The 24,420-nt window shown below is 41.4% G+C and overlaps 1 protein-coding gene across 8 annotated transcripts in view; it reads right to left on the bottom strand.

The window, feature by feature from the left end:
- The window catches only part of TSPAN12 (tetraspanin 12), a 43,487-nt gene extending 21,273 nt beyond the window's left edge, over positions 1 to 22,214 (bottom strand). Inside the window, exons 1-4 of one of the 8 annotated variants that reach the window (XM_061467638.1) lie at positions 22,083 to 22,210; positions 21,527 to 21,663; positions 8,216 to 8,298; positions 7,434 to 7,569 (exon numbers count right to left, since the gene is read on the bottom strand). In XM_061467638.1, coding sequence (XP_061323622.1) covers positions 7,434 to 7,569; positions 8,216 to 8,298; positions 21,527 to 21,592 — 285 coding nt within the window. In that variant the 5' untranslated portion in view covers positions 21,593 to 21,663; positions 22,083 to 22,210. The other 7 variants (XM_061467639.1, XM_061467635.1, XM_061467636.1 and 4 more) reach the window with 7 other exon arrangements.
- Positions 22,215 to 24,420: the final 2,206 nt, after the last annotated feature.

The raw sequence follows: 24,420 nt of genomic DNA, 5'->3' as shown, positions 1-24,420 counted from the left end.
GTCTTCCAGCTTGTAACCTTTGCAAAGTCCAAGTTTTATATGAGTTACAACTTTTCCTAGAAACCTTTGTAAATAACTTCCTGAATAAAAAAAAATTGAATTATGGCAGTGAACATTACAATCTTCTAAGGTATGTGTCCAAGTTCTTTTGATTGACCCCTGTGCTTTTTCAAAACCTAAATAAATCTGTTTATGAATAGTTAGGACTTTGTTCACAGCCTAAATTCTTCTGCGAAGTACTAATGACCTGTTTTAAATGTTTACCTTAATAGTTAATCTTTGCTTTTATAAAGAAAGAGGTATTATTTTGGAAATAAGAAAATGCACACTTCAGATAATTATTAGGATTTATTTGCTCAAGGCTCAATTACCTAAAGTCAGTGAACTCCAAGGAATAAGGGTTGTTGTTGTGAGGGTATGGTAAAGTACTGAACAGGACATAGGTAAAGATAGACATTAGACCATTATTTCCTCACAGCTCAAAATATTCCCTTCCCCCTACTTTTTATTCAAAACTAAAGTTTCCTCTTCCACACAGATTTTCAAAATACTTCATCTCTCTACCACTTCTTTATTTTTTTACCAAGGAAATCAAAGGAAGGTCCTTTTTCCTTGTAAAATAGACCAGTTTGGTTCTGACACACAATAACTCTGCCTCAGCATGCCCAAAACCACTTCAAGCATTCACCATTTTCAGTGAAGAAGTGCTCTCAGATATAAAACCAATACCACAGCCCTGTGCACACAGCACAGTGTCTCTGTGATTAATTAGTCAAAAGGGCAAGATTAGGCAAGAAAAAGAGATTAATTTAACTGTCAGGGCATGCTCTCCACACTCAGTCTGTGGCAACAAGAATGTAGTTGAACTACAGTGTCAAGGCATACCCCAGCAGTGAGGCTGGGCTGCATTTCAGACAAGACACTGAGCTTGGCTTGGCTTTGTGGATCTGTTTACTCATTTACTCCCTCCTTGCTCTCAGGGACCCTCCCATTCCCTATTCCTTTTAGCACAGGGGAAAAAAAGAAAAAACAAAAACATGGAAAATTGAGCTGGGAAAGCAAGCAACGAGAAAAGAGGAGTTAGGAAGGACACTGGAGAAAACGTACACTATGGCAGCAAGACCACGTATCATCTCCGCAGCTCCCCATCTTCTTTTCTCCGTCAAGATGCAGCACCCCTCACTCCCATCCTGGTATCATTCCCAGATCTCCAGCCTCAACCTCAGTCCCTTGAACCTATAATCTTATCAATCCCTGTCTTTTCAATAGCTTCCTGGTACCCACATCCATCATTCCCCTTCACCTACCCTTCTATTACTACCTGTCCTCCTCTATTCAACAGGGAGTATCTTTCCAGAGACCTTTTCAGTTCTGGTGTCATTTCAGTCCCTTCTCCTGCCCTGGCTATCAATGACTTTCAAGAACTTGAGAGGGAGGAAGCAGTATTAACAGTGTAACAAGTGGGAATGGGGGGAGGATGGGGGGTGGGGGTGGAGGGTGGCCAAGGGACAGGAACAAGTAAGATAAAAAGAGCAAGGCTTGCTGCAAAAGTTTTGAGTCATGAGTCTGGACACAGTGACACTCAGTAAAAACAATACTCAGGACAAACATCCCCCAGAACAAGAAAAATAGTAACTCCATTAGCTGAGCTTAAAAGTATAGCACACAGTGCAATGCGTGCCACAGAATTCCAGGCAGTATGTTTCATGCCAAAAACATTCTGGAACCATAAAATACCAATATTGACAGATATTTACCTTTCAACTTCTCACTGCACCTTCTCCCTAAAGGATGAGCAACTGACTCTTCACTATTGCAAAAGTATGCAAAAAAGCAACTATTTTAATTGACAGCATCATAACCATGCTTTCTGAGCTTGCTGTTGTGTCGTGGTTTAAGCCCAGCCAGCAATTAAGTACAGATGCTCAATCACTGTCCCGAAGAGCAGGGAAAAAAATGCATAAAAAATATGGGTTGAGAAAAGAACAGTTTAATAATTGAACATAATAATACAATAACGATAGTAATGATGAAAGCAAATAAAGAGAGGAAGGAATAAACACCACCCCACAAGAAAAAAAAGACAACAACAAAAAAAACAAACAAGTGACACACAATACGATTGCTTACCAGCTGGTGACCGATACCCAGCCTGACCCAAGCAGCGATTTGCCCTTCCTGGTCACCTTTCCTCCCACCCACCCACTCTCCCCCACCTCCCCTGTTTATATGTTTATATACTGGGCATGACATGCTGTGGAATGGAATACCCCTTTGGCTGGTTTTGGTCAGGTGTCCTGTCTCTGCTCCCTCCCTGCTTCTTGGGCCCCTCCTCATTGGCAGAGCGTAAGAGACTGAAAAGTCCTTGATCAGGGCAAGCATTACTTAGCAACAGCTAAAACATCAGTGTGTTATCAGCATTATTCTCAGACTAATGCCTGTATCAGCTACTGGAAAGAAAATTTAACTCTATCCCAGTTGAAACCAAGACAGTAAATCAAAAGCATTCTCCTACATAGCTCTCAAGGGGCTAGACAGTTTTTGTTACTTTGAGCCACTGGGTAACTGCACCAAACAGTACCATGCTGCCTCTGCTCTGCTACAACACGGCTATAGGCTCAAGGCAGCTGTTAAATGCTAGGGTGAAGGAAGCAGATCATCACTGTGAGCACAGCAAATATTTGGATTTTAGCCAAACATTTGCAAGAAGACCTGGACACTCCCAACAGCTCAATTCCTGTCATACTGCTCCACCCCAATACTCTTCCCTCCATGCTGCTCAAATATACAGCTGCTCCTGCTGTCTGTTCAACAGGCAGCACCCTTCATCTCTAAATGCCTCCCAAAAAAACACAGTGCCAGCCAACTCTCTCTCATCTGTGAGCTCCCTCTCCTAGTTAAGAAAATTGGGCACCGTTTCAAAGCACTTGTACTTTCAAAGTACATGCACAGTGCTGCACATTTATGATGAAGAAGACAGGGTCAAAAAAAACACACCTCACACTTAGGCTGAGGAGTTGTCACTGGACTTCAGACCCACTACAGTCCACCACTCTGGCAGCCCTGCATAGCACACCCACCCCTGCAAAGCCCAGCTTCACTCTATGGTGTTGGAGCTGCCACAGTGTCACCAATCTCAAAATTTAACCACTTCTCTGAACCTCAGAAACTCCCAATTTGAACAGGAAAGCAGCTTACCATCTATCCCATTTCAAGGCAAACAAAAAAAGATGCCTGTACTAGTCATCATTAGACATCTCCTCAAACAGTTCTCTTTGAACTGAAAGTTAGAAATATAGAAAGAAGGGGAAAGAAAAAAAACCTCTATATTTATTTTCTTGAGAAAGTTGCTCATATCTGAAACTACTGGAGTATAATACAAATATTTTCTCTTACAATTGGAATGTCAAATAAGCAGCACTTCAAAATGCAAACTACACGTCCAGCTCCTTATTTACCCACTAACTATCTGAATTTGAATTTTTGTGCAGTACTGGCTTCTCATTAAACATGTACTACAGTACTATAAACCCACTTAAACCAGCCCTTCCACAAGGCGGGCCAATCTGACTTGTGAATCCCCATTTTCCTTCTGCTCACATTATAGTTGTAAATTAACTGCTGAAAAAAAGGCACAAAACATGAAAATGAACTCAGTCTCTGTCCTGTTTAATTCTAAACTGCATGGGATTACACCAAGCATGCTTGTCAGTTATTTTTTCCCTTTCAATGTTCGGTTGTTAAAATAATGAAGAAATATTTCTGGTTGTTAAATAACAATTCCAGTGCCAAATGCTAGTACAAGGTATTGGAGCAGCTGTGACTGTGGTAAGAGTCCACATGGATTAGAATAAATACTTTTTATTATTATAGGACAAATAACATAGCCATTGTCAGATGAAGTTCATAGAAACTACATTCACCGACACTGCATTTAGCTGGCTGAGAACTGCTGACATGAAACAGCTACATTCAAGCTAGGTTTGTCACATCTTCAGTTAACCTTTTCAAACAAAACATAGTATAATTTCTTTCTTATTATGATTTGTCTGCTTTTAAAGAAGAGATCAGTTTAGTTTAATGATGGTTTGTCTGGTTGTGTTTCAACTCAATTAATAGACAATTTAGTCTGGCAAGTTCCAACTGATAACCAAGTTTTGGCAAAAGTGAGTTAATAAATAATTGACCACACATAAATAGGATCTAACAACATTTAGCTCTGAGGAATAGTTATTTCTTTGCCAACTTAATCATAAATATCAGTAATAGGATTTGCCCTATTGACCATCAAATATTTCTAACAGTTTTGCCCTTTGTGAAAACATATGCAGACAAATTTGAATCCTGTGCTGTTTAAATACTGTAATTACAGAAAACTCGTAGTTAAAAATGCCAAAATTTGCAATGAAAGCTCCAGCCAGGAAAATATTTTCCAGTGGTATTTTCATGAAGTTCTTCTTGTCAAGCAACAGAGTTTACACTTGCTGTTCTTCATCAAACAAAAACTTAAGAAAAATCAAGCACACTTAAGGTTACTGTTCTTAAAGAATATATGTGGGGAGGGTGTGGGTGGGTGTGGGTGTTGGGAACAACAGACTTTAAAACCAATCCAAAATGGACAGAGCCTCAGAAGAAGAAAAGGATGGTTCTGGACTTCAAGAAAATATAAGTAAGTTTGAAGAAACTTGTTTGAAAAACTGTAACAAGCACCATAAAACCTGGACTCTAGCTTCTCATCCTTGGACTTCTACATTCAAGTCGGTGGCTAGGAAAAGTCCAGATCTTCCAGTTTAGGCTGGCATCACAGCCACTTCTACATGAGGACACTCATCACTCATGACATACAACAAAATTATATTACAGACACTTCAGGCATACATGGGCTTTTTATACCAACCAGCCTTTCAGAACTTAGTATTTGTGAAGCAATTAAAATTAAATGATAAGTTTTAAAATGCTGGTTCTACAAATAATCCACAGCATGCAGAAGACTGAGGTGTTATATTTTCTTACTATTAAACTGAGTAAATATTAGTTCAGTTTATATTTATCCCCTGTGTGAATCTGGGAAGGTTTCAAGCATCTAATTGCAAGATAAAATTTGAAAAACAAATGAAAATAATTATATATTCAGATGTACTAAAATATCTAGCAACATAATATCTATATATTTTATGGTCCTTATGCTTTATTAGATTTTCCAAAAATCCAATTCAATTAACATTAGCACTAGCAATTAGCATGCTGCCAGGATGTCAAGATTTGTGTCAAATATATCTGCATGCAATCATGATGGCTGTTCATGCTCTTCTGAAAGAAGATTAAAAACATGACTGAAGAGGTTGCTCATGTTTACATGAAGGTTCTTTTCTTTTAGATGCACAAAAGCTCATTTTGTTGATCCATCACTTTTCTGATTAGTCTGATGAATGAAGCATTGACTTACGTCTGCATACTTCTGTGGTATAACACGATTGTATTTCTTTAACAATTAATCAAAGACAATGACATACTTAGGAAGATACCATTTAGATTTGCTTATCAGTCTGCTTAGCAAGAATAAATTCTCAAGCTCCCGAAAATGAAATATTGCCACACAAAACTACATATATGTCTTGCTTTGTTTTAGTATCATTTGACTGCCTAAAAACACTTTATTTCCAGATGGCACGAAAAGCTATAAATTGTTTCTTCTTTTCACTGGCAGTTTAAATAAACTGACGGCCAAAACCAGTTTTAACTTCATTTTCTTTTTAATTAGTTACAACTTCTTTTTCAAGGCTTATACCAAAAGCCGTAACTTTTTTTCCCAGATACTATGTAGCACTGGTCTATATCATATAGTTGCTTTTACCTTTTAACTAACTCACAATAAAAACTATCACCACTACAAAATAAAAAACACTTTGTAAAATAAATTTCTTTTTTTATAAGGTTGTGAGATAAGGGTAAGTTTTACTATTTATACAAAATAAATATGTACAAAGCCCTTTTTAAGGTATGCAAGAAACACTGCTAAATAGACCATGAATTTACATTAACCCATTATTTTTATGCAAGGGCTCATAGTAGCATCTGTCTTAGAACTTGTTCCCATGGATTTTAACATTGCAAGTTTAAGATCTAGAAACAGAAAATGAGTGGCTATTACTATAAAATATTCAGATTTAAATTAGATGTTTTCCTAACTATATAGCTTTGAAACAACAATCCTCACACTGCATACGGGCTTTACAGCCATTATCCTCTTGCAGTTGAGGAACACTTCTGTTGCAGAATTTCAGCTGGAAATCTCAAATAAAGCTTACTCCCATCCTCTTGAATGAAAAGACATTTTAATACAAAAGCCAGGACAGCTTCCAAATTGTTTTAGCTGCAGTTAAAATATTTCTTTTTAAATAAGAGCAAAGGTTGCATAAATCCATAAATCTCAGGCAGGATTTTGCCTGTTCAGCTTCTCCTGTAATCACAGTTATCAAGTCTTATACACCTCTTTTGCATCCATTGCTCCCACTCTCTCAGGCTTAAGACTGCTTGAAATCCTGCTTATCCTCATGTTAAAAGACAAAGCCCAACCCTGCAAGGACTACCATCTAGACTTTTAAGAAGCACACCAGTATATGGCACTCCTTGATCTTGGGCAGTCTAAATATTTTGAAACTCTAAACCTTTAAAATTAGTGCAGGTTTGATAGGGGCTTTGGTTTTGATGTTGGAGTTTTTGTTTGTTTGTTTGTTTTACTGCTCTAAAAATCACTGACTTGATGAAGAAAAAGGCATTTGGTTTCCTTGGCAGCTGAAGTCTGGTCATAGTTAAACTGTACATAGAGCCTTGTGCAGGAAAGACTATTGCTTTTCAGCTGCTGTTGGCTCAATTATGTAGCTTCCAAACAAAGGAAAAAGCTGGGTACTAGGAATTTATTTCTAAACTTGCCCACAACCAAAAGAAACTGGAAAATTCCACATCCACATAAGAGAAGGCAAAGCTTTGGAATACACTCAGAAATAACTTTCATCAGCTACAAATGCTGTTACTACACACATGCAATCAACTGTGTGGATAAAGCAAAGTTTAGGTTATTTAGCCATCACACAGCCAAAAGGGTAGCATTAGGTTTATTTCAGAGCACTAAGACTCATGTTCCTATAATTATTAGTACTTAAGAGTTTTATTTCCCCTCAGCAACTCCTCTACTAAATGAAGCGGATTTTTGCAAATGACACACTGCTTGTCTTTCAGTCACAGTATAATGCAGCCTAGGCAATAAATTCTTTCCTACTGTGTGCATTGCAATTACAATTCCTTACTGATATCATAACTCAACATGGTAATAAAAAATAAGCAGTATTTGTCTAGTGCCTGTGGATTAAAACTCTTCTTACACTGCTGAAGCAAAGCAGAAGTTAGCTGTTTCTAGAAGTTATGAAACATACCCAGACAAGGAGCAACAGATTACTTTTCACTGTTCCACAGTAGCCCAGCATTCCAACCATGATGAGGAAACAGCAGACTGCAATCATGACCGGGTGGACCACAGGAAAGTAAGTTAAAATGACAGCCTCCTCCACCCTAAAGCCAATCAGAACCATAATAAAAAAAGCATCATAACACAAAAGTAATATGTAATATATATATAATACAGCCATCAAAATGAAAACAGTGGATTAGCAGATGAGATCTTTCCAGCGCCTTGAACATTTCAGAGAAATCTATTCTACATGGTTTTAAAGTCAAATGCTACATTCAGGTACCAGAAAGTAATGCATCATCTGAAATCTCTTTGGAGAGAAGTCGATCTTCCTATCCTGCGCTTGCACAGTACATGGTACAATGAGGCCCTGTTCCACCACTAGGGCTCATAAGCACTACTGTAACAAAATTAACAGGATTCCTAAATCTCTGAAGTGAATAAAGTGTTTAAAACTAAACAGTAATATAATAGTTACATCTGGGCAAAGGGCCAAAAAACTGATCCCTGTCAGAAGAGAAAGGCATAGGAATAAAATAAGATTGAATTCCTATCTTTCCTGCTTCTCTAAGTTCAACTGATACCAGAAATGCTGGCAAAAATACACCTTTTAAAAAAACAATAATTAGCTCAACTGAAGGTTTCTTAATTCTAGAAATCCTAATTAGGAAACTTCCCATACAGAATGAACAACATATACTGCAATCAATCACCCACAGATGTTAACAGGTTTAAGGAAAGCTTTACCTTGTTTCTGCAGTTAAAGTGAGAACATTATTCAGGTAGTCTCTCATCCAAGCAGAAATACCTAATACGCTGATGGACATCAGCTAAAAAGAAAAGAAGTTATTTATCATGCATTAAAAAAAAAATTGCAAGATCATTCATAACTATGTAGAAGATCAATTATCAGTAATATCTTTCATGCTTTCATTTATCCAAACCACATACTGTTCCCAAAACTGTACTTCTATATGCTTAGAGTTGGGTTTTGCCCAAGTATTTAGGGAGACAGTGACAATAATCTTCTCTTCAGCATGCATAAATAATGCCTGGAATAACTTCTCTTCCATCTAGCGATGCTACTGCTGGCTCAAGTCCCACCACTGCACAGTTCACCACAGAAACAACAGAGATGGTTTTGCTAAAATCAGTGACTCTTTCAGGACTGACAGTGACACCCACCAGTCTGTACAAAACTATGACGGCATGCTGAGGTACACAGCCAGTGAAGAATAAGCAGAAACCCCACAGAGGATACAACAGTACCGATACACTGACACATACAAGAGGAGATGAGGAGATTTATCTTGGAGTTAAATTCAGAAGAACATAATTATTTTTGCTCATTTAGACACAGTCACGCCATGAACACTATGCCACAGTTTCCTGAACCACAAGATGAAAATAAAACTCACTGCACTTCAATTACAAACCCCAGACCATCAGAGTGGCTTAGTACCTAACCTGCCACCACCTCAACAGACCTGAATTTCTGTCACCCAATGCCACCATGTACTCCAGCATACCTGGGATCTACCAGTGCTCTGGCCTCTGATTTTCATGAGAAGCCAAACCCAAACAACATGGTCACAACATACCTACCACACCATGACAGCATCAGCTCTTCTGCTGCTGTACCAGAGGCACTGCTAGAGGACAAAGCATTCTTCACAGCACTTGTCCATGTATTTTGCACTGGGGTAGGTGAGCCAGTTTGCCCTTCCTCCTAGAGAAGGGCCCATGGAACAGCAACAGTCACCCCACTTTGTGCATGCTCTCTGGCCACAGAAGGACCATGTCTCCTCCTGCACACACAGGACAGCTGGAGCACGGCTCCCCAGACAAAGGGTGAAAGATGCAGCTACAAACTCCTTCAAGGACAAGAAGGAACCACTAAGCTTTTCTACAAAATGGAGTAAAGTTAAGGTTACTAATGCTGCTTGTTAGTTCTCAAATTATTTCAGCTGGTTTATTACACCCAAAGGAGAATTTAGGAATATCAGTCTCACATGGGCACCTAAGCCTGAACCACAACTCAAGGGCTGAATCTGGCAGATTCAGGCCTTCAGCAGCACCACTGTCTAACTGAGGGAGGGAGACCTAAGCTGGTCTCGCTGAATATTGCTGGCTCTCCTGAATACTACTGTTTTCATGCACTGTACAGGCTTATGCCAGGAAACCTCAGCATTGCACTAACAGCTTCTTAAATCAGTGAAAAGTGCTAATCTCCCCTGTTGCCTTCAACAGCTAGCTTCCCACATGTTCTTCATAAAAACTTTGGGGAAACATGAGAGCAAGTTAACTGGTTCAAACCTAACATGTAAGAAAAATCACTGTGCGTCCTTACTGGCTCCCCTGTTTGCAGCAGGTCCACAGCAGGCTACTTCTGCCTTTAAAATTTCATGGGAAGTCCCACTGGCTACTCCATGGCTTCCTCCTGCTCTTCAACACCGACACACAAAGTACAGGCATTGCATTGGCTCTGGGTGGTGCCAGCAAGAGCCCTAGGTGCTTGGCATGCTGCAAGCATAGTCCTGAAAGCTAGTGCATGCTATTAAGCCTACCATGTACAGATATCTTTACGTTCTGTGGGATCTATTTTAGCTGGTGGAACAGTAAGAGTAGAGCTTTTTCTGTTGTATTACTTGCAGGAAACTGCAGGAGCAAGGAAAAGTAGGTGACCAGAATCTCCTAGATAAACCCCTCAACGATGGCCACCTCCTTGGAAGAAAGCATCAGGCAAATATAACATGCAAGCAATAAAAACCACATTTCTAACACAAGTACAGGTACGAAGACTACAAGCAGACAGACTGCCTTCTTATGGTCAAAAAGCAACAGAACACATTTTTTACCCTCCACATCTCCCTGCAAGGCCTGCTGATACACAGAAAGCGTTAGCTTGCACTTCCACTCTGTTTAGAATAAAATACTAAAGATAAATTTGGTTACTTTGCTTTGCAGCAGTGGTGCTCAGGAATGAAAAGTCCATCAAAACCACACTCCCCAGCAACTCTTAACAAGACCCAGATGGCCCAGCTACAAAAACTGTATCAGAAAAATGTTCTCTTGCTAAATAATATTCTTCCTCCCATACCAGACTGAAGGGCTGCCTAGTCAGCTGTTAGGAACTTGCAGGATGCACTCATTTTCTTTCAGCCTTCAATATGCAGCAATACAGTCCCACACAGCAAAAACTTGGAAGAAGGCAAGAGTTTGCTTCTTCAACAGAAGTAAAATTTGGTAGGCAAAAGGGTTACCACAAGGATTCTAGAGCCTGCAGGTGATTCAGAAACAACAGGGAAATCACAGAGTAACAAACTAAAAAGCGGAGGGGACAGAAAGGACTTTGTAGAGATTACAAGAAATTAACAGTCCTGCTGCTGAGAGATCACTCAGTTTGCTATAAGGACTTGCCTACAAATGCAAATCACAGAATCACAGACTGGTTAGGGTTGGAAGGGAACTTAAAGATCTAGTTCCAGCCCCACTGCCATGGGCAGAAATCATGAAGGAGAAGGACTGTTTTCCTGCTTGAGTTTTCTCTCCCTCGGCACATAATTTTGCTCACATAAAATCAGTAAGCGGAAAGTCTAGGCAGACACATCTTCAAGCTGTGGCCAACACACGGCCACATGACTTCTAAAGAAACGCTTAATGACCATATCATGGAACATGACTCCCACTTACCACAAACAGCAACTGGAAGAAAAAGACTGCTACCTTTCACCTAGGAAACATAACCTTCACCAATAACGCAACAACATGAACACTCTTTCAGTCTGTAAGAACAAGCTCTCTATGAAAGGTCCCGCTATTCAAAAAGATTTTAGACATTTAGGTCCCCTGGCTGTTTTCCTTCAATGTAAATAGCTAACAGCCAATTACTACTGTATCTTGCTGGACATAAATTACATGCAAGAAAATTCCCCCATAGCCCCAGTGATAACCATGTTACAGCTCACCTGCTCACCTACCCTGTGCCCTGAACGCTCTCACCATCATTAACTCCTTCAGGTGTTACTGACTTCTGCTACACTCACAACGCACATATAGTATCAACGCAAGAGCTAGCTCAGCATTACTCTGAAAACGTACACGCACAATGCCTTACTTCACTGCTGCACAGATGTTAGACACAGATTATCTGAGCAACGTCATCTTGCCAGATTCCTTGGGAAGCACCTCTGGCATCTTATTTTGAAGAAAGTCCAAAATGAATTATTACTCCAAGTGACCTGAAAGCCAGAGTGCTGTGACACACTGGATTCATGAGCAAGAAAGTCAGTAACACTTATCAAAGCGGGGCAGCATAAAGACATGACTCAAAGAATAGGCAAATACTCAAGAAGCTCCTCTTGAATGAAGGGGCCCACGGAAGAGCAAACCTTGATAACTCGAAAAAGTAATTCTGCAAGAGGTTGATGACAAAAGGTACATTTTACAGTACATAATCTGGCAAGCGCTTGGTAGCTCTTTGCTAGCAAAGCGGAAGTGCTGGGGAAAAAAGTCACATCCCTTCCAATCAGCAGAAGTAAGCCTCTGGGCAGAAACACCTTGCAGGATTAAAGATGCATTTGCAACACCAGATAGCCCTGCATCATGACTGATGTTTAGTTTAGTGACAAAAGATTATCAAGCACAAACACCCATCAAATGACTTGCTCTCCTGCTCCAAAGCCACAGGGGAATCACAAGAACACAACATGTGCCTGGCCTCCACAACCTCCCACTTATGACTCAATATGCGTATGTGCTGCACTGTATAAGTGCTAAGCATCCTGAAGTGCCAGCTGACATCAAGGAGGCTCCAGGCATACACCACTTTACACCGCCTATGGCAGAGGCAGATCTTCAGTCAGCAGAACAGGAACTCCACTAACACCAGACATACAACTCAGCCCATGTGCTCAGTATGCAGAAACAGTAACAACCTCCCCAAAAACCTTGGTGTGCATCCAAACCTACCAGCAAATAACAGAAGTCACATTGCTGCAACTCAATGCCATGAGATTTTCAAGGAGTCATGGGCAAGAGTAAGGTTTTTGTGGTTTCAGTCAGAAGATGGAAAAAGGTGGCCTTAAAAAAAAGTGCAGCCCCTACTTCAGCCACTGTTTTGTAAATAATTCAGATGCAAAATACAGTTAGAGATCTGTATCAAGAATCAGGTGAAAGGACACAAGTTTATGAGAAATAACACTACCAAGATAATTCACACCACATTAGCAGTTATATCATTCACCCAAATGGTTTCATCCAAGCTTCTCTGATGACAGTCTGCTGTGCTGTACACATAATATGATAGTAAGCAGTAAAACATGTTTATTTGTTGCAGCTGGCTGCACAAATCACTATGGGTTTCATTCTGAACTGTCACAGAATGTTATATAGTCATGAACATGACACGGAAGAGTTTACAAAACTGCCTCTTGTCATACTCTACTTTAAATATATTTTCACACTGGCTAAACGAAGGTAATAAATAACGTTTTTATATACAACCAATATGCAGATCAAGCAATAATATATTAAATTTCCAAACTTATCTTTAATGTAAAGTTTTTAAAGCTATTAGAGCTTTCTCAGACAACTGAGAAAGTCCATCCAACAAAGGACTCAGACTATTAGGAGTGGCCATTTTCAAGCATAGGTTAAATTGCCTCTGGAATTCTTCTACATAAATTATGCATCAAAATGAAAATATAAAATCGTATTTTATACATTAAGTATGTATTTTAAACCTACTCACAATGCCATATCTAAACTGAAAAAATAAATCTTCATTTTCAATTAATGAATGAACATGGATTTCTGTCTTTGAAGGAGTGAGACCAATTCCTGTTGCTATTTGCACACTTGTTTTCATTCTAACACCTTAATTTTTAACGGTGAAAGTTCCTACGCTCAAGTTTGAGAGAAGGGGTTTTCTCCATTATTCAGCTGGAGGAAAATTAAAAGTATCTTCCATACTGAGTATCACACACCACTCTTTATTCTAACAGATGGGTTAAACAACTTCAGGTCACACTCTGGTATCCATAAAAAGTGCTGACTAGCAGCACTACAGAGCAACTTGCTTTGCAGAAAAAGGTTTCCTGCTCTAAGGAAATTAGTTCCAAGATATGACAACATTCATCAGAATATGTCCTTTAATTTTAGTAAGGAAATAAACCTTGAGAAAATTTTCCAGTTAAAACTGATTTAGGTAACCTGAGCTGAGACTTATCAAAGGGGGGTGTAGGGGATGGGGAGAAATCACTACAAGGTCACGAACAGAGCATACTGCAATGCTTTCACAAGATTTTCACAATTAGGTTCGATACTCAGATAACTGAACAAACACAGATGACTCGGATCTCAGAATAAACAGACAACTACATTTTGGGGGAAGAGAGGGGTGTAAGGGTGGAAGAGAGGGGCATAAGAGGTCTTGTTTGTCTGTATTATCTGGCAAAAGCCTTTAAATGTTTAGAGAAAGGTGGGTGGTTTATAAAAAAGGAAATTTCCCTATTGCCCACTAATGCACCTTTTATTCTACAGACATGCCAACATTTAATTTTAGCTGAGCTTCCTACACAGGGTTTAGCCTTGCTCTCCTCCCACTTGCAAACAGCTGAAATATTTACTTATTTGCACTTTGACTCTGGGTTTGCTTGCACAGCTACAACAGTGAGTTAACAACCTGCTCCATGTTTGGCACAGGCTGGAACTTGCACACTTTGCAATAGGACAGCTGCTGGCTCACTGAGAGCCTGATAATGGATCAGCCTCCTCAGGGAAGCAAGAAAGTTTTCCAGCAGTTGGCTGTGCAAGGCTCCTTCAGCAACACAGCATAAAGAACAAGTAAGAGCCGAAATATGCAAACAAGCTGAGGTACAGTTCATCTATCAGACAGTTCTATTGAGTGTCAGACCTAAATACCAACTTCTGGCTGTGTAGCACAAGTGTACTTTAAAAACAAAGAGGGATACAAAAGCACATGTATTTCTGCATTCAACATCTCTGTGACTACCTAGGCACTGCACTTCTTGTTAGGACACAATTTGTGCCACTCTTCCCTCAAAAGCATTTCACTGTCAGAACTTTTGCCTCTGGCAAGACACAGGCATGTGCTGCTCATCATGGGTGATTTGGAGCAGTGCTCAGAGCTCGAGTCTCCAGATCTGTATCAGGAGCCACACCACCACCATCAAGATGATATGCCTTCACATATAAAAAAATATACTCTCAATTTTCTTTCTGTTAAGAGCTTGATTTTGTTCACAGACTCTAGTCAACCTCACAGATGGCAGACAAATTATTTTTAAACCCAGGGTATATAACTAGAAGATTAGTATTAAAAAAGTGCAAGTATTTCCTATGATTCACAGGACCTACAATCAGCTGTTTGTGGGAACATCACTTAACTTCCCTGTTTTACATGTGAATACCCAAGAGCACATGAAAATGACTAAAATGAACCTGCATTTTTAATTAAATCACACATTCTTATAAAACTGCAGAAAATTAACTTATCCCCTATACTTCAGGAAATAGCAACAAGAGATTAAAAAATTGGTATTACTCCTATGAGCCATGTCAAGTGTCTACCACAGACTCTCGATGGATGGGTACGGTGAAGAAGCAGTGCATGCGAATGCCCAAATAACTGGGTAGCTACATTCTACAAAGTGATGATAAATTTGAAGGAAAAAAAAAAACAAATGCAACTACCTACAGGCCAGATGGACCTTCCCAGTTCTGCTGGAGATCACAGCTTACTGGTATAAGCATTTAGCTTTAAGTTTTTAATTCCTTTTGATCTGTGTGCTCAAACCCAGTCAATACAGGTTTGTGCCTTAATCCTCAAGGTTGATAAAATGAGTTCCACACAGTTAACCATAAGGATTACCCAAAAACTGTCTGTGGTTTTACTTATTTCTGAACGCCAGTTAAGAAGTGCATTAATGTAATTTCTAACATTAGGATGGCATCTGGTTTTATTTTTTTCTTTCCATCATCACATCTAACCACTCTTTTTCAGAACAGTTTTGCAGAGACTTGTCTATCAATTCACTGTTGACATGCAATGAAGGGTGAGCTTTATCACCTACAAAGACACATGGGATAAAAAGGTTATATAGAGGTAGATGCAAAGTTGACTTTATGACCCTCAGTTATGGCTGAACTCTGCTTTACTTTATTAGGACATGGTCTAGTTACGTAATGACGTTACATAAATAATGCAGCCCAAAGACACCAAAAAGTAAAAGATTTCTCAAAAACAAACAAACAAACAAAAACCAGAATTAAAAGTATTTCTGGTCTTTTAAAACTTCTCCTGTAGCTTACTCTGCTGAACACATTCCTTTAAAATACACCATTTTCCCACAGAAGCCAGGGTTATTCTTGCATGGCTTTTAGGTATTTTCTTTATACAAGAATGCTAAGAAAATCAGGTTTCAATTACCCAGGTCTACACTGCAGTCTCTAAAATCAGAGTATATTAGACTAGAATGAACCTATGTTTACACTGCTACAGGTACCCAGCCAGGCAGTGTTCATTTTAATGGGTATCATTAGTCACTTAAAAACTTGACACGAACTCTATTAATGTGAAATATCTACAAACCCCACCAACAAGAGTGGAAGTTGGAAAGCAGCAGAAACAGAGTCTGGTTCCACAAAAAGAAGGATTGATTTCTTTCTCACGTCACAGTAGACTTGAAAAACTGAAGCAAAAAAATTACAAGATTCAACAGACACATCTGAGGTTGGAAAAAGCAAGAAATACAATACCACTGCTTCCAACCACTCTTAGTGCCCCTTTGCGTAACACTAACATTCTTTTGAGTTCCCAGGTGGTACACCCAGCCAAACCTGGAAAATTTAAGTGTGCAAGGTATTCTGAACAAAAGGAAAACTAACTGGAAGCTTGCTCCTTTTTCATTTCATGTGACTTTTTGTTTACGGGCACAAATTCAAGATAGATGCAAAATAATTTCCACTACTTGCCAGGACGGTTTATTGGCTGCAATCACAGGGTTGAAATTAGATGGTACTGCTACATTTGTGAAGGAAAGCTTAGGCACTGCTCAAGAAAAAAAGCACATCACCAGGCAGAAAAACCTCACAAGGTGAAGGATGTGGCAACATTGCTGGTTTGGCTCAAATATCCACTGACACTATTAATCATTGGTTAAGAGACCCTTACCACCTATGACACAGTCATCTGCAACTTACAACCTTTATTTTTCCAAGCCACTACAGTACAGTCATGCCCAATTACAAGGGACACAATGGCAGCTGTTCCTCCTTTCTGCCTCACATGTTCACCAGAAGAAAAAAACAAGGAAAGCTGGCAGTTTTCTGAAGACAAAGTCTATACAGAGCTTTTCCTGCACAACAGCTAGACTCTCTTTAAAAAATGGGAAAGTTGACAAAATAATTGTACTGCTTTTACTTGCATCTACTATCACTACCTAGTTCACCTATTTTGACCATAATTTTTTGAAAGAACACGTGGCTAAGCTGACAAGTAAAACAGGCCTGTGCCTCTCAAACTTATTGCTTTGCTTAATCACCTCCTATTGTAAGCAGCCAGGAGACTGAACTTTTCCTGTATTCAGCACCATTTTCTAGCTCCTATTGTAGCACAACCCCTGCTAGCCACTGCTCTCCATAATCTCCTGTGTTATGCCTGTGCCATTATTATGGGCTGGCCATGTTCTATGACTGAATGTCTCCCCAGCATAAATGTTTATGAAAAGAGACCACAGCAAAGTACAGAAGAACAACAGCAAGATGTGATGAACAGGATTTCTGTCAGGACAAGTTATACAGTGCTCAAAATGAAAGAAGATGCTCATGTTGCCTACATGACTGCTAATGAGCTGGAGCAGCGTCAAGAGCTTGCTGATACAGAAGAGCCTCACCAGAAGTCTCATAAACTGTATCTGTAGAACTATCAAAACTAAATTTCTCTAAGTCCTGACACACACACTAGCTAGAGATGATAAACGTCAGTATTGCCACTAACAAGAGAAAATTAGGAACCAGTAGGAGCATTTCTTCTCTCAAGCACCACTCAGATAATCTGCCTAGTTAACCACTAAGTCTTGAGTATAAAATACCAAATCATGCTTTTTGGGGGGGTCCCCTCTTTTTATCAGGCTTTCCAGAATGTAGCATGCTGCAAAAGGCAGTGTTACAGTGTCAAGTGAGACACCTGCAGAAAGCAAGTGTCATAAATTACCTTAAGAAGTGATGCTCATTTACACATGAGGATGACAGAAGAGTGAAAACAGATGTTAACTGCAGGACTGAGTCTGAAGGATATTCCTTGTCCAGGGCACTATAAAGAAAAACCCTCCTGTAATTAGAAGACCCAAGTTGGTCCCGGAACTGCAACTCGTATAATTTACAAAGAGACATCTTGCAATCAAATGCGTTATTCAACTGACCTTGGAAATATCTTCCAGAAGAGTTTCAGCAGGTCTAAAACACAGTCATTCACTTAACAACAGATTTACACCCATCTCAAAACAAAACGCCTTTCAAGATCTGCTTCAAGTTGCAGCTACAGTAGTAGTGATCCATTCACAAAACTAGTGTTTTTCAGAAGCAGTAAAGGCGGTATGTCAACTGGTCTATCACCCAAGCAGGATGAACCACTAAAACAGAACCTTGAGCTTACAGTTTGTCATGGTTTAAGCCCAGGGTGTAAGTCAGCCATGCAGCCCTCTTGCTCACTCCCCCCCTTTCTCCCTCCACCCTGCTCCCAGACAGGGAGGAGAATTGAAAGAATGTAACTCCTACGGGTTGAGATAAGAACAGTCCAGTAACTAAGGTATAACACAAACCACTACTGCTACCATCAATAATAATGGTAAGGGAAATAACAAGGGAAGAGAATACAATACCACCTGTCGATACCCAGCCTGACTGAGCAGTGAACCAGCCCTTCTGCGTAACTCTCAGTTACATCCTGGGCATGAAGTGCTGTGGTATGGAATACCTCTTTGGCTAGTTTGGGTCAAGTGTCCTGTCTCTGCTTCCTCCTGGCTTCCCCTCCTCCCTGGCAGAGCATGAGACTCACAAAGTCCTTGGTCAGAGCAAACATCTGAGCAGGAACTAAAAACATCGGTGTTATCAGTGCTGTTCCCAGGCTGAAAGTCAAAAAGCACAGCACTGCACCACCTACTAAGAAGGAGAAAAAATGACTGCTGATGCTGAACCCAGGACAGAGTTGATTTCTTATGAATTAGTTACAGCTATGCAGCCTTAAGGCCAAAAATTACAAAAAGTATAACAAACAACACCTGCCTCCCCCTCATACACACACAGGTACAACAGCCTAAGATTCCGCATCACAGCTCATCAGCTGAGTCCAGCTTAAACACGTCTTCCCAAACAGAAAGCACGCAGCTGTGCTCTTACAACCAATGTTCTGGAGAAGCTATAAGAATGGCAGCAGAGTTACTGATAAAGCTCTCTCACTTCTCTGCTTCTATAGGCTCTGACAGCAACCAAATTAAGAAGACACCAGCATGTTGTGGCAACCATCAACATCTTCAGTTTTTCAGCAATATTCATGGTCAGATTAGGAATTCTGTTAGGCATAACATCTTCTGAAGGAGCTTTATGTGCACTAGTCTGCCCTCACCAGGCTGGCAATAACAAATATTGGAGTCCCATCATGCACACACTGGGACAGCTGCACATAGGACAGGCCTGAAGCTGACTTCAGATGTTCCCTTTAGGAGGTTGATAGACCATATCAGACAGTGATGACCAGCTCTTAAACAGTTCTTGTCAGACCTTCAAAACCTTCAAGCCCTCAGTTTGGAGGAAAAAGCAATCCCTTTTGCATAATGTGTGGTTAGACCTACCACTGGACAGCAGCACAGTGAAACAAGGAGAGAATGTCACTCTATTTTAGCCAGGACTCTCGGTAAGACCATGATTTTAAAAAGTCAACACATGTTGTTTGCACATCTTCACTGTTCTCAGTCAAACACTGATAACTGACACAGCCACTGGGCACATTATCAACAAGCTTGAAGTCATTTAGCGGCAATGGCCCCTGGGAAGGAAGGAAGCAAGAGAAAGCATAAAACCCTCAAAGATTGGGCTTCAAGAGAATCACATATATGCATCCCAAACTGGGATGTCTGTACAGACCCTGGAATCATGGCACTGGTCTTGTCTTTACCCACTGGGTCAGAACCACTGTGCTCGGAAGGAACATCACTGCACATTTTTAAAGAGCTGATCTAATCTAAAATTCCTGACATCGAACCCACAACCTGGGCTGGTGTTTATCCAAGTAAACACTAACTTAAGCAACAGGCAAGCTAAAGCTTTCCAAACGGAAGAAAGTGCAGAGACAAGGGGAAATCATGGTCCCCATGCCCACACCAGTAGATAAGCACCTGCTGCCAGGGAAACTTTTCACCAGAAAAAACTCTGCCCTCATGTCATGCTCTTGACACTCAGAAAAGGCAGTGGCAAAACTCCCACTAAGCCAAATAGGAGAAAATTTAAGCTCTGACAGAGAAGGAGATGTGGCAGATCTCCCTACAACAAGCAGCTAGTAGCAGATTTGTATTTAGCTGTTAAATACACATCTGAACAGGACCAGATAGGAAGCAGAAAGAGGTTTTATTACACATTCCTCCAAATAAGTCTGATGTAACTGCAAATACATTTAACTACCCACCCACCACACATCCCATTTCATATCACACAAATCTGGCAGGCTTGGGTATTTTTGCTTATTTGTTTATTTAGATTCAATCAAACCAGTGCATTCATCTGATTTATAAAATGTAGAACTCAAAATGGACTGGCTAATTTTTCATTCAAGTTCCAACACCTTTAATTTTACACACATTATGGAAGAAAGCTTTATTAAGCTTAGTTCTGTGCGATATCTATGGTGCAAGTCATCTGCTGTACTGGCAATTATTATTTAATTACCCAGTCACATGCTTCAGCTCTATACAGATTTCACTTAGCTGCTCTGGTATAATATCCAGGGTTCTGATCTCAGCTAGGAAGATTAATTACAGCCATTTTTTATTTTTTGGAGACAAGCATAAGAAGTTACCATTTTCTTCCCTGGGACAGATTCAAAAGATCCTTTCTCCTCTGTAACTTGGGGGGAGGAAGGGAAAGGGACACATGACAACTTCCTAGTTAAGGGCAATCTGAGAGATTATTTAAAGTGCAGCAAAATCTAAATGATCTCTATTTAATTTTCAGTAATTGTGGGACTCCATCTCAATTACATTACAAACCAAGATTGATCCCCACCCATTTATTATCCCTGCATCATTCAAGCCTACAGCACCTCAGGAATCAACCACTGTTAACAGTTATGGGATGTCATGCCTTTTGCACTTTTGTTTCCTTACATTTATCAAGCATAAATCTCAACTATTCAGGTGAAGAAGATTCCATTCAGTGCAAGTGAGTGAGGACTCTGAGTGACCTTCATCATACTGCTTGTCCAGAGCTGTGAAAGTTTAAGAGCAAGCTCAGATCACACCAACTTATGCTTGAGTGAGAAACCCTGCTGCTATAAATATACTTTTGACTGAAATACTGGAAACAAAAGTAAGAAATCACCTTACCTGCCTGTTAGGATCTGGTAACTGAAAGCACAAAAAAAAAAAACAACAAACCACAGGTCAAGGCCTCTGCAGAGCAGCTCCCTGCTTAGGTACCTGCAAGAGTGTGAAGCTCAGCTAGGGTCACGGGACGCTCTGAAACACATCTCAACGGGAAGGCACCCATGCATACTTCCCTCTGTAAGTGTTATAGGTGCACAAATTCACACGTGTATTTATAACACTCGTTAACACCAGATCTAATTTTACTTACAACTAGTTTCCAAAGGCTTTTTTTTATTACCTCCCGTGACCAGGATTTCCCCGTGGGAACTGCCCGGCCGGGACAGCACACCGGGGGCACCAAGGCGGGCAGGCCCCCGCCGCCCGCACCTCTCCTCCACACACCTGCTCGGGCGGCCGTGGGGGCCCAGCCTGGCCCGCCCCGCGTCGCTCCACTCACCCAGAAGAGGAGGTTGAGGGCGTAGAGCAGGCAGCGCAGGCACTTCACCGAGTCCTCCCTGGCCATGGCGAGCCGCCGCGGGAGACAGCCCCATCCTCTCACCACATCCTCTCTCCCAAGGCCGGGCCGCCGGCGCCCTGCAGAGGAAGAGGCGGAGAGGGGCCGGCCGAGTCCCCCTTGCCGAGAGACGAGCGCGCAGGTGGAGGCGGCGGAGCCCAGCCAAGCTGCGGGGCGGCCCTGGATCAGCCGCGCCCCGGAGGAAGCGGCCAAATCCCGCAGCAGCCACCGGTCACTCACCCCCGGCAGCCTCCTTTCTCCTGCCGCCCCGCCCGGCGATACTGATGGGCGAGTTCTTTTAGTAACAACAATAAACCCGTGTAAAATGGGTAAAGCCGCAGGCTGCCCCAGAAGCAGAGCGGGTCTGAGAGCAGGGGATGCACGGCCCGGCCCTACCCGGGAGCGCTGGCTCCCTCTCCGTCCGTGAGGGACGCGCTGCCTCGGGCCAGTCGGCCGGGGGACAGCTGCCACTTACCGCCCGGGCGCCCCCCTCACTCACTTGCTCCGGCGAGGACTCATCGGGACGGGACAAGGCAGCAGAGCTCGGAGCCGCGGCACCCATGCCCGGCCGTGCAGGCGATGCCTCCGGCGGGGCGCTGGAGGTACGGTCCCGACAGCTGCCCCGGCCCGTCCACCCGCAGCGCCCGGCGGCAGCCAGCGGCACCTACACTGTCGCGCATGCGCCCGCACTCGCCGGCCGCCGGGTCCTATCGCCCCTGCGCCTCCCGCCCCGTCCAGGCCTACGGGGCCTGAATCCCTACGGACGGGAGCAGGAAAGTGGCTGTCTTCCTATGGCCTACCGGCTGGGGGACGCACGCTGCGGGGCTGAGTGGAAGTGGAGGCTCATGGCATGTGCGAGACTGGAGAGAGCTTGGGTTCCTTCCAGGGAGCTGCGCCCGCCGGGCCAGATTTGGCGCTCTGCTTCAGGGGCGCAGCCCGGTGGGACAACCCCAGAAATGCGTTCCCCGTTGACAGACACGCTCAAAACCCAGTTATGGAGGGGTTTCGGCGGTGGTCTGCTTTCTTCCTTCAAGGCAGATGTGAAGCAATGGGCTCAGGCAAGCCAAAGTACACGGAACATCCCCGTGTGGTATGGGGGCCCGGAGTGGCATATGCCTCATGAAACATGGGGGACTTTGCAAGATTTTGCAGGTGTTTCACAAGGTTTCTGCACTATTGCACTGGAAATTAAACTCTGCTGACATCAAACATGAATCCTGTCATTAACAAGTGGCCCAGCACCTGCTCCACACTGCTAAGCAGAGAATTCAGAAGCACAACCATATTGTAGATAAGTTATTCCATAAGCAGGAAAAATCTAGAGTTATTATTCAGCAAAACGGCCACTGATTTGCCCCATATATCTCAGTACTTACAGATGCCACAACTAAGCTGAAAAAGTCATCCTGCCTCTGAAATCTGCTAAAGTGTGTGTACATTTGGTGATTATGGTGGTAGTTCCCTACTGACTTCTGTATTATTTCAATGTATATATCTCTCCAAAAGGAAGAATTCCAGTCTAAAACACAGTTATATGCAGATTAGCAGAGAATTTTCCATGAATACATATGAAGGTGTTGCAGTGCCACCATCACAAAAATGAGAATACACTGAAGAATGTTTCTTAACTAGCAGAGGAAAATGGTCTTCAGTGCATGTTATATAAAGACTGTTTTAACAACTGCTAGTGAAAGCTAAGGACAGAGATAAAATGGATAAAATCTAGCTCTTGCAAGGCCAAAGAAAAATATGTATCTTGAAGCCCTAGAAAGAGTGACTTGAAAAAACCACACAAACTCCAGGTACTCAAATGCTTGTCACTTAGGCTGTTGGTGGGATCGCACTTCAGCTTTCATTTACATGATTTCATGACATTAGTAATGAATCCGACAGACAGACTCTTCAAGCGTATTTATCTCTCCTTAAAAAGAAAGTAAAACGGGCATGGATGAACGTAAAATCCTATGCAACAGGGATTTTATGCCAAATTTATAGAAGTGAAAACGGTAGTAAAGTTGAAAGTACTCAAGAATGTTGCAGAAATGTGGGGTGTGAAGATTTTTCTTCCTTCAAATTTGCTAAGCTTTAACTGCTATTTTGATCCTATTTTCTGAAATCGAGAGCCCCTCCAGGAAGTGCAGTATGCCACATCTCTAATCTTAAGTGAATATTGCTAATTCCATACCTCAATAAGGCAAACTGAGCTAAAACAGATACTGTTAAGAGGTGACATTGTACATTCATTATGCTGTTTACATACCATTCATTCCTCTTGTTACTGAAGACTTCACGTGAGCACAGTTAGCAAGACAGATCTTGAGCAGGTATGGTATTTTCAGTGAGCCCACACCAGTTTACAAAAATAGTGTCAGTTTACGACTGAGCTGCAGCCTTGGCTGGGGAGAACACAGTCTGTTATAAATCACATTAAAAACAATTGAGGTTGTGTTTGTGTTCTTGATTGTTCCTTGGAAGAGAAAAAATTATCTGAGCAAGGTTCCATGAAAAATGCACTACAGCACTACAAAATATTCAATTATCTTACACCCAATGAGTTTTCTTTAAACATACCTAAAAGGGCAAATAAGTCTTCTTACTTGGTTCAGGTATTCTTGGTTTAAAAACTCAACTATTCCTAGTGCATAAGGAATTTGAGGAAAGAAAAACCAGTCTCTTATGCCTCTTACTTATTAAAAATCCTACTGAAAATGAGACTTCAAGATTTTGTGTCTCTCAGTATCCAGTTTTGAGGCCTTTGGCCGTGAGATGCTCTCAGTCTAAGTCTTTAAAAGTCTGTTACAACAACTCAGCCACAAACATAAAGAGGATCCCCTATT

Source organism: Pezoporus flaviventris, unplaced genomic scaffold, assembly GCF_033815535.1.
Source record: "Pezoporus flaviventris isolate CSIRO_AGI_PZ_B2104156 unplaced genomic scaffold, CSIRO_AGI_Pfla_v1 ptg000045l, whole genome shotgun sequence".
NCBI lineage: Eukaryota > Metazoa > Chordata > Aves > Psittaciformes > Psittacidae > Pezoporus > Pezoporus flaviventris.
The sequence above is the reverse complement of the archived record's forward strand: the minus strand, read 5'-3'. Positions and strand labels throughout refer to the sequence as shown.